Source organism: Bicyclus anynana, chromosome 27, assembly GCF_947172395.1.
Source record: "Bicyclus anynana chromosome 27, ilBicAnyn1.1, whole genome shotgun sequence".
NCBI lineage: Eukaryota > Metazoa > Arthropoda > Insecta > Lepidoptera > Nymphalidae > Bicyclus > Bicyclus anynana.
Window position 1 is genome coordinate 2,222,237 of NC_069109.1, and position 11,861 is coordinate 2,234,097.

Below are 11,861 nucleotides of genomic sequence, written 5' to 3' on the forward strand. Positions count from 1 at the left end.
CGCTGAACGGATTTACGTAATTCAGATATCGTTAGATTTGTTTTAATAAGCCAAGTGTTCTTAGATAGGTGAAATTAGAAAAAACCAACAAGACGACTGTGAGATGCTATAGAATCGAGGTGATTTTTTTTTTTTAATATTGCAACATGGGAATCAAATTCAAGGGCTTTTTGTGAGAATTTCAAAATGGTATATAATGGCCAACAAAAAACTACAATTAGAAAAACGTTAATTATTAATTGTTTATACATAATACGCGAGGCGGACGACTATAAGGTTTATGAAGTGTAGTTATAAAACACCTTATATAGACTAAATTAAATATATTGATTATAAAAATCGACATGTGCGAGTCGGATTCGCTCACCGAGGGTTCCGTAGATTTTTTTGAATATTTACTTATCCTCGGTTGGACGTAGCTATACATTATCGTACTTTGTAACAAACGTAACAAATAAATCCAAAATTCACCATCTATCTAACTAAAAAATAAATTAATTAAATAAACAAATAACCCAACTGCATAAATGATACAAAAACTGATTAAACTAAAGTCGGGACCTATTAAAAAATGTAGACGAAAATCATTCTATTCAATATAATAGGTCCCGACTGTTTTCTAATTGTTTTCTACACTTCTGGACTGAGCTTTTTTTTTCTTCAGTTTTTGTATCATATAGGCAGTCGGATTTTTTATTTGTTTAATTAATTAATTTATTAATTTTATTTACTTTAGTACGAAAATGAGTGAAGCGGAGCCTGGTACTAGCCGGAGCAGTTATTCCGCATTGCTATCGTTTCCGTCACCAAAAAAGAAACGTACGAAGCAAACACCCTTATCGTCCTCCGAGAAAACCGTTTTGATTAATGTGTTTAAATATGTCGAGGATACCTTATGCTTGCTTATACATAATAAAAAAACAAAACTATAAGGGTTCTTTATTGACTACGGAACCCTGAATATAAGTGAAACATTATCTGTTAGATAAATAACAGGATATAGGAATATAGAATAAAAAAAATATTTGTTTATCAAATCAAGTTTTATTTCATGACAATATTCGTAAATAATGCTGTAGTAAAATGTTGAGCACCCCTGAGTCAGCTGTTTTTGTTTATTTACATTGTTTAAAATACCTACCCGATCTGACTATAGAATCGTAAGTCAAAGTTATTAAAATATTTAATAGTCTGTGTCAAAAATCAAAAAGTCATTTGTCGAGCTATGACATTTCTCGAGTAGGTAATAAAAAAAAAAACGCTTTATTTATTTTTGTTTTAGTATCCAAATAATTGTTATTGGCGTAAATCGTTTAAATAATTACATTAATGTAAATAACGAGTTCCTACGTTACATTAGAACTTCGATTAACAGTATAATAAAGTCAAATAGCAGATTAGTAAGTCCAAAACCGTGATGTTTTTAGATTTATAACAACAAAAACATTTGAAATGCTCCCAATTGTGATGTATAACATGGAAGGGAGTTCAAACTTTCAACCGAATTCGTCATTATACGACGAAAGTGTCATACTTAATTGCGTTCGTAATCGTAAAAAGGTGTCGGAATTACCAAATTGTCCGGTCTGCAGTTGTACAGTGAGACAGGGGGAGTTAGAAAGCCATTTATCTTTAGAAATTGAACGTTTGAATAAACTATCTACCGGTGGTTCGAAAAGGAAGCTCAGTGCGAACAGTCCAGGGCCCAGTACTTCGAATCAAGTGCCCGGTTCGTCCGCATCTACTTCTATATCTGAAATGCTAGACGCTGAAGATGTCGACGTCACTGGCTGTTTTGGAAGTGGTGTCTATCAGGTAAAATTAAAAATGTAAACAAACTTTTTGTAAGCTTTTGCGAACTTAAAAATTCAAACGCGAAATTCAAATTCAAAATTAACGCGTTCAGATTCGAAATTCAAATTTTTTTTTATGTAAACAAAGTTTTTGTAGGCGAACGCAAAGGTAAACACTAAAATTCAAACGCCAAATTCTAAATTAATGGGTTCAGATTCGAAATTCAAACTTTTTTTTATGTCAACAAAGTTTTTGTAGGCAAATGCAAAGGCAAACGTTAAAATTCAAACGCCAAATTCTAAATTAATAGGTTCAGATTCGAAATTCAAATTTTTTTTATGTAAACAAAGGTCACAAATGCTTTTTTGCTCAAAAAGCAAAAAGTACACCGGTATACCAAAGCAGTCACATTAAAAGCTGTATTTTTTTAGTATTACTTTTTACTGTTACCAACGATCTTATCAAACAAACAAAGCAACCATAAGTCTTCAATATTTTCCTGTCCGTTGGGGACAAAAGATGAATTGAAAATGTCGTTAAATGTTGTAGCATACTTTTTTTGATTAAGTAATGTTTTCAGTACTAAAGTAGAATTATCAAGTTTTTTTAGATACACAGATCATAGAGAGTGAGTCTTCACAAGCAGCGTGGTGAAGCCAGTGAAACCCATAAGAAAAAAATCTAACATCACGCGTCTCCTTGACATCTGTATATAGAAATTTTTTTCATAATTTGTTTTTTAAAAAACAAAAAAAAAATTACGCCATTTTTCTTCTTTCAATAATATTGAAAGTAACTAATGCAACGCTTCATGTCGTGCTGACTCGAGAATGTATTAGCGGTTCAACACTGTTGTGTACCGTGCGCTCCATCTGCCTATTATTCTTAATGTGTTTAGATATAACTAAATTGTCAAGTGCTTAGGGTAGGCCAAGCCAGGGAAAGCCATTCCCTTCATGTTGGCATTAAAGACTGAAGACTGGGATTGTATAAATTTCCAGAGGGTGCATGCAAATCGGCTCAAACGTCTGCGTGCCCGACGACGAAGCTCCCCTCCCCCACAGGCGACGCAGGGCGAGTGCCCCATTTGCAACGCCACGCTGCCCGTGTCCAGGCTGCAGAGACATGCGCTGCGCTGCCTGAAGCGGACCGGTGCGGAGATGGACAATGATGTGCCGGATACCAGCTCTGAGGAGGGCAGCATAGATGTTGAGGTGTGGGCACTATTGTCATTGCTTGTAAAATACATAACGGTACGTTTACACGCTTGCCAAGCCTTGGCAAACTGCAAACAGTCTCAAGCCTCCACAAATCTTGTTTGGCGTTTGAAAGGCGTTTATACGCTTGTGAATGCGTCAGTCTGCGACTGGATCGGAAGCAAGCAGGCACAAGCCCACGCAAGCCAAGCCAAACGCCCTTTTTACATGCTTGCTATTGTCGATCCATGCCAAGGCATCCTTGGCAAGCGTGTAAACGTACCATAAGAAGTTTGACCTTGACATTTGAACTTAATATTTTTTAAATTGTATACTAGTAGACGCCTATTGGCCTAAACCTTTTCATTCTGAGAAGAGGCTTGAGCTCAGCAGTAAGCTGAATAAGGGTGGAGAAAAAAAAATTTTTTTTTTGATTGTGTTACAGAACGATGAGCCGCGCGGCTTCGGCGCAGAGTACGACTGGTGCGGCGCGCGCGTGCGGGCTGCGGCGCTGCAGGACAGCGACTTGCGGGCCGGCACGTGGGTGCGCCGCGCCTCCACCGACCATGCGCTCGTGAGTGCCATTGTCGTACTACCCTCACACTGTCAAAGTCGCACTACCCTCGCACTGTCAGTTCTATTATTGTTGCACTACCCTCACGTCATATCATACCCGCATGTCATAGTCTCACTACCCTCGCATTGTCACTATTATCATTGTCGCACTACCCTCACACTGTTAGTACTATCATTGTTGCACTACCCTCACACTGTTAGTACTATCATTGTTGCACTACCCTCACACTGTTAGTACTATCATTGTTGCACTACCCTCACACTGTTAGTACTATCATTGTTGCACTACCCTCACACTGTTAGTACTATCATTGTTGCACTACCCTCACACTGTCAGTACTATCATTGTCTCACTACCCTCACACTGTCAGTACTATCATTGTCTCACTACCCTCACACTGTCAGTACTATCATTGTCTCACTACCCTCACACTGTCTGTACTATCATTGTCGCACTACCCTCGCACTGTCAGTACTATCATTGTCTCACTACCCTCACACTGTCAGTACTATCATTGTCGCACTACCCTCACGCTGTCAGTACGATCATTGTCGCACTACCCTCACGCTGTCAGTACGATCATTGTCGCACTACCCTCACGCTGTCAGTACGATCATTGTCGCACTACTCTCACGCTGTCAGTACGATCATTGTCGCACTACCCTCACGCTGTCAGTACGATCATTGTCGCACTACCCTCACGCTGTCAGTACGATCATTGTCGCACTACCCTCACGCTGTCAGTACGATCATTGTCGCACTACCCTCACAGTCAGTACTATCATTGTCTCACTACCCTCACACTGTCAGTACTATAATTTTCGCACTAACCTCACTATCAGTACTATCTTTTTTGCACTACCTTCACACTGTCACAGTCTCACTACCCTCACAGTGTCATAGTCTCACTACCCTCACACTGTCTGTACTATAATTGTTGCACCTCGCTCTGTCATTACTATTATTGTCGCACTACCCTCACACCGTCACTATTATCATTGTCTCACTACCCTCGCTCTGTCATTATTATCATTGTTGCACTACCCTCACTCTGTCATTATTATCATTGTCTCACTACCCTCACACTGTCAGTACTATCATTGTCTCACTACCCTCACGCTGTCAGTACGATCATTGTCGCACTACCCTCACGCTGTCAGTACTATCATTGTCGCACTACCCTCACGCTGTCAGTACGATCATTGTCGCACTACCCTCACACTGTCAGTACTATCATTGTCGCACTACCCTCACACTGTCAGTACTATCATTGTCGCACTACCCTCACGCTGTCAGTACGATCATTGTCGCACTACCCTCACGCTGTCAGTACGATCATTGTCGCACTACCCTCACGCTGTCAGTACGATCATTGTCGCACTACCCTCACGCTGTCAGTACGATCATTGTCTCACTACCCTCACACTGTCAGTACTATCATTGTTGCACTACCCTCACGCTGTCAGTACGATCATTGTCGCACTACCCTCACACTGTCAGTACTATCATTGTCGCACTACCCTCACGCTGTCAGTACGATCATTGTCGCACTACCCTCACGCTGTCAGTACGATCATTGTCGCACTACCCTCACGCTGTCAGTACGATCATTGTCGCACTACCCTCACACTGTCAGTACGATCATTGTCGCACTACCCTCACGCTGTCAGTACGATCATTGTCGCACTACCCTCACGCTGTCAGTACGATCATTGTCGCACTACCCTCACGCTGTCAGTACGATCATTGTCGCACTACCCTCACGCTGTCAGTACGATCATTGTCGCACTACCCTCACGCTGTCAGTACGATCATTGTCGCACTACCCTCACACTGTCAGTACGATCATTGTCGCACTACCCTCACGCTGTCAGTACGATCATTGTCGCACTACCCTCACACTGTCAGTACTATCATTGCCGTATTACCCTCACACTGTCATAGTCTCACTACCCTGACACTGTCATAGTCTCACTACCCTCACACTGTCATAGTCTCACAACCCTGACACTGTCATAGTCACACTACCCTCACACTGTCATAGTCTCACTACCCTCCCACTGTCATAGTCTCACTACCCTCACACTGTCATAGTCTCACTACCCTCACACTGTCATAGTCTCACTACCCTCACACTGTCATAGTCTCACTACCCTCACACTGTCGTAGTCTCACTACCCTCACACTGTCACAGTCTCACTACCCTGACACTGTCATAGTTTCACTACCCTTACACTGTCATAGTCTCACTACCCTTACACTGTCATAGTCTCACTACCCTCACACTGTCATAGTCTCACTACCCTCACACTGTCATAGTCTCACTACCCTCACACTGTCATAGTTTCACTACCCTTACACTGTCATAGTCTCACTACCCTTACACTGTCATAGTCTCACTACCCTCACACTGTCATAGTCTCACTACCGTCACACTGTCATAGTTTCACTACCCTTACACTGTCATAGTCTCACTACCCTTACACTGTCATAGTCTCACTACCCTCACACTGTCATAGTCTCACTACCCTCACACTGTCATAGTCTCACTACCCTCACACTGTCATAGTCTCACTACCCTCACACTGTCATAGTCTCACTACCCTCACACTGTCATAGTCTCACTACCCTCACACTGTCAGTACTATCATTGTTCCATTCTGTTTTTGGAAAACCCTTGAGTTATGGGAAACACTCCCGAGCACCCTGTATATAAAGATATAATATCTTTTGCAGGTAGTGGACGGTGATGAAGACACATTACTGTTTGGGCCTCCTCAGTACTCCCCATCTAGGATAGCACCCGATGTGAGTATACTACCGTCTGTACGCTAAAGCCTGGGCAGCCTTCTAAGCTTCTGGAGCAAGCTCTTGAGCTCGGTTGGCTGGAATGACTTTGGGGACCAGCACCGAAAGGACCTTCGTACAACGGCCAACCCTAGTGGCCAAGTGCGGAAAAGGCCCAGTAAAAAAAAGAAGAAGAAGAAGCCGTTCTCCTATTGTATATTCAAATGCAACACTTGCATTGCAACCTACAGGGTGTCCGTTACCCTTTTTTTAAATTCTTTACAAGTTAGCCCATAACTACAATCTCACCTGATCGTAAGTGAAGCAATCTAAGATGGAAGCGGGCTAACTTGTTAGGATGAGATGAGAATCCACACCCCTTTCGGTTTGTACACATCTTACCGGAACGTCAAATCGCTTTGGGAAAGGGTGGTAACTAGCCAATGGTCAAAACCGAACCCACTCCAACTTATAAATCAAAGAGGCGTCAAAGAGTCTTTGAGTCTTCAGGGTAGGCAGTGCTATACTAATAATATAAAAAGGTAAAGTGTGTGAGGTTTGTAGGAAGTAATCTCGGGATCTATGGAACTGAAATTTCTTTTACCACTAAAAAGCCACATTATCTGTGAGTGTCAGACTACATTTTTTTTTTAAATATACATCATATATTATAAATATGACCAATATTCCCATTGCTCTCAACTAGTCGGGAAAGACTGTATTAAGTAGTAGGTAAGACAGTAGACCAACAGGGCGGGGATCGATCCACCACCCCTTGGTGATGAGTCTGGTTGCTCTTATCTTACCGTTGAGCTAAGGGTTGTGTGGTAGTTATAAAATAAAGTAAACATGACGTTCCAGGCAGAAATATCAATGGACACACAGAGCGATGAGGCGGAGAGGGACACTCACCACGAAGTGGACAAGTGTGACGAGAAGCCCAACGGACTGGTGGAAGCTAGTGCTGAGGTGAGATAAATTTTTAAATTTTCTATTCTAAAGATATTCTATTCTATTCTAGATAAATAAATCTATTTGGTTAAGAATCTTAGCAAATTAAAAATGTCATGAAATTTCTTAGCAAATTTTTCTTCAATAATTTCATTATTAAAGTAGAATTATCAAGATTTTTATATAAGTAAATTGCCGGGTGGTTAGGGTAGGCTTGGGAATAGACTTTACTGTGGATTAACACAAAGGTTACTTAAATCCATTGTTCCCGTGGGATTTGTGAAAAATTAAATCACACGCAGATGCAGTCCGTGATCACTACTATACTAAAGCCATACTCGAAGAGTGCTGTTTTTACCAACAAACATAAATCACTAGTCATTTCACATCTAACTAACGGACTACCCCTACCCTACCCTACCCCTACCTTTTCCTGAATTTTCTTTGATATAAACCTCACGGAGCCCGAGACCTTTCCAACGAATGCAAAACCATGGAAATTGGTTCGTTCGTTCTGGAGTTATAGCATCAGGAAGGAAAATGTAATAATAATTATAATTAACTTGTTCTTAAATTAATGAAAATTAATTTGATTAATAAGCTTAGAACAATTAGATATGGTTAATATATTTTGAATAAACTTGAACAATAAAGCTCAAATTGACTATGTTTTAGTTAGAAAACATTTGTATGTGAAAAAGAAAAGGGCTATTTTTATGGTTTTTCCGGCAATTATTTGAATTTTTGTCGCCATAAAAACCATCCTAGAACGCATTTTGCGATTAATTTTTATATTATAGATTGATTTAATATAGAAGATTTTTTTTCCAGACCAGAATACAAGCGTTGAAGTCAAAAATTAAAGATATGGAGAGAAAACAAAACTCATCCTTAGAAGTGAGTATCATATTTTATTTAATTAACTTAATTGGACAAATAAATACTTCAATAAAACATTACAAAGGATAAAATGAAGTCATTTCTGCTTTTAAAACTATTCAACAGATTTTGATGCAATTTTCAGCAATATCATTCAAGAGGAGGGGTTTTTTTTTATATTCTTTACAAGTTAGTCCTTGACTACAATCTCACCTGATGGTAAGTGATGATGCAATCTAAGATGGAAGCAGGCTAACTTGTTAGGAGGAGGATGAAAATCCACACCCTTTTCGGTTTCTAAGACATCGTACCGGAACGCTAAATCGCTTGACGGTACGTCTTTGTCTGTAGGGTGGTAACTAGCCACGGCCGAAGCCTCCCACCAGCGAGACCTGGACCAATTAAGAAAATCTCAATCGGCCCAGCCGGGGATCGAATCCAGGACCTCCGTCAAGTAAATCCACCGTGCATACTACTGCGCCACGGAGGCCGTCAAATATGTTGGTGCATACATATTATAGTCCTGTGGATATTTCGAAGGGTCCTTCGATTCCGGAGGTTGTGGGTTCGAATCCGGTCCGGGGCATGCACCACCAACTTTAACAGTTATGTACATTTTCAGAAATTAAATATCACATGTCTCAAACGGTGATGATGATGATCATCCAACCCATATTCGGCTCACTGTTGAGCTCGAGTCTCCTCTCAGAATGAGAGGGGTTAGGCCAATAGTCCACCACGCTGGCCCAATGCGGATTGGCAGACTTCACACACGCAGAGAATGAAGATAATTCTCTGGTATGCAGGTTTCCTCACGATGTTTTCACTTCACTTCACCGTTTGAGACACGTGATATTTAATTTCTTAAAATGCACACAACTGAAAAGTTGGAGGTGCATGCCCCGGACCGGATTCGAACCCACACCCTCCGGATTCAGAGGCAGAGGTCATATCCACTGGGCTCTGGCTCTCATAATGAGTAAAACCGATTTTAATGTAACTAATTGATTTTTTCAGGCTAAATGTCTCATCTGTCTCTGTCAGTATACATCTCCAACGGTCTCCATACAGTGCTGGCACGTCTATTGTGAGGTAAGTGGTCATTTATTAAGCTCAGCTTTTATCGCGGGCTTTGAGCGCGGCGACCGAATCAAGAAATTCCGTAACATAAATAAACCTAACACCCAAGCCGTGCATCAATATCATATCGACTCAATTGGACAATCCCCTTTCGGTTTCTACACATCGTACCGGAACGCTAAATCGCTTGGCGGTACGTCTTTGCCGGTAGGGCGGTAACTAGTCACGGCCGAAGCCTCACACCAGCCAGACCTGGACCTGGACCATTTAAGAAAATCTCAATTGGCTCACCCGGGGATCGAACTCAGGACCTGTCTTGTAAATCTACCGCGCTTACCACTACGCCACGGAGGCCGTGTTAAGAGAGCCTTCGATTCAGAGGGTGTGGGTTCGAATCCGGTCCGGCGCATGCACCTTCAACTTTTCAGTTGTGTGCATTGGCATAACCTTTCTCATTCTTAGAGGAGACTCGTGCTCAATAGTGAGCCGAATATGGATTGTTAATGATAATGACAGTTTCTACGTAACATAGGTAGGGTGACAGTTTCTATGATTTTTTTTTTTATTCTTTACAAGTTAGCCCTTGACTACAATCTCCTCCGCCTCCCACCAGCCAGACCTGGACCAATTAAAAAAAATCTCAATCGGCCCAGCCGGGGATCGAACCCAGGACCTCCGTTTAAGTAAATCCACTGCGCATACAACTACGCCACGGAGGCCGTCAAAACTACTAGGGTGAAACCGTGGCTAGCCAGGGTGGTAGCTAGCCACGACCGAAGCCTCTTAGCAGACAAAATATATAGACATATGTCTCCTCAGGTATCTTCTATGAAAAATTTATCGTTAATTCGCTTGGCGATACGTTAGTAGGGTGGTAGCTAGCCACGACCGAAGCCTCTTAGCAGACGAAATATATAAACGTATGTTTCCACAGGTATGCTGGTTGCAGTCACTGCGAGCTAAGAAGATCTGTCCGCAGTGCAATGCTATCACCACTGCAGCTCATCTGCGTAGGATATACATGTGAATATATATACTAGGACTAGCGTGGTTCCCGTTCCCGTAGGAATATGGGGATAATGTGTAGCCTTCCTCGATAAATGGGCTATCTAACACTGAAAGAATTTTTCAAATCGGACCAGTAGTTTCTGAGATTTGCGCGTTCAAACAAACAAACTCTTCAGCTTTATAATATTAGTATGGAATTATAGATATTTGACTTTGAATATGAAATTCATAAAATTCAAAATTCATTTGTTTCAAGTGGGCTTACTTTACATGCACTTTGAAACGTCAATAGGGATGATGACAGTTTTAACTCTCTTTAGTTTCCCGAATATCTGCATGAAAATCACAGATTAATCAATAATAGGCAAATAGAGCACATGGAATACGACGGTGTCGTAGACGCACCGAATACAAAGTTCAAAAACGAATACATTCTCGAGTCAGTGCAGGTACAGACTTCAGTGGTCTAAGATCTGGCATTAGAAATATACACACTCATCGGTTATTAATTAGTGATATGAAATATATGATAGGTAAAGTTCACACACTGCAAATAGGTTGCCTAGTTAAATTGCGAAACCCATTTTCATACAAAATCTAGGAAACTATGAACTAGATCAAAAGGCAACATAATACAGTTAAATTAAACATAAAATAAGCTTTCATTTGCTACTGATGAGGGTATTTTTGTATAACATCACTTTACTATCTGGCAACCCCACAGTTGCAGTGTGAATGCAGGCAACCTTTACTTTTTCGATTATTTTTGTCCTTTTTTTATTAGGTAATTAGTGTACGGATTTTTATTATTTTAACCAATATGGGAAGGAGATTAAATAAATTGAAAAAAAATTACTATTAATATTATCCGGCCGCAATTCAACTAGGCAACCTATGTGTAATGTGCACATGTGTTTATTTTCTATAATTTATTTCTAATAATATATATTTATTATTTTAAAATGAATCCATATATCCCTTGGCCACACCATCATGCATCATGCGAATAACTGGACCAGTTTCACCATTTTTTTTTCATGTGTTTGTTATTGTCAGGAGGTTCTTATGATAGAAAAAAATTAAAAAGTTGAAGGGTAGGGTAGGGTAGTTAAAAGTTTAGATCGAGTTTCACGCGGACGAAGTCGCGGGCGTCCGCTAGTACCAATTAAATAACAGATGAGGGTATATATTTGTTATGCTGGCTCTTGTACTATAAGTTAAAAGTTTTATTATGCGTTTATTAGATAGAAATTGTTACAACATTGAAATTAACAACATGTACTGAATAGTTATAAGAAATTACTTAAAATGACATTTTTTTTAATAATGGGAGTTCTAAAATTTTTTTTTTTTAAATTTAAAATAATTTTATTATTGAAAAATTGATGTAATAGTGTATAGGGTTAGTATAATTACAAACGAAATATATTGTTTTTTTTCTACAATAAGTTTTAAATAAGATAATAATTAGTTGTTAAGTATAATTTGTTTACTGTGTAAATAATAAAGGTATTTTTGCTATGTAATGTGTTTTGTTTTATTTTATACGTTTATAGAATTTTGGCATTTCCAATAATTGTAATTATGTG

General features: G+C 40.0%; 1 protein-coding gene across 1 annotated transcript; it reads left to right on the forward strand.

Moving 5' to 3' along the window:
• The first annotated feature begins 1,249 nt into the window (after positions 1-1,249).
• LOC112051235 (E3 ubiquitin-protein ligase Rnf220) lies at positions 1,250-11,798 on the forward strand. The gene is made up of 8 exons (XM_024089792.2): positions 1,250-1,815; positions 2,796-3,008; positions 3,436-3,564; positions 6,304-6,375; positions 7,216-7,323; positions 8,137-8,202; positions 9,202-9,276; positions 10,199-11,798. Exons 1-8 carry the CDS (start codon positions 1,453-1,455, stop codon positions 10,289-10,291), a joined length of 1,119 nt encoding a protein of 372 aa, XP_023945560.1. The 5' UTR covers positions 1,250-1,452; the 3' UTR covers positions 10,292-11,798.
• The last annotated feature ends 63 nt before the right edge of the window (positions 11,799-11,861 follow it).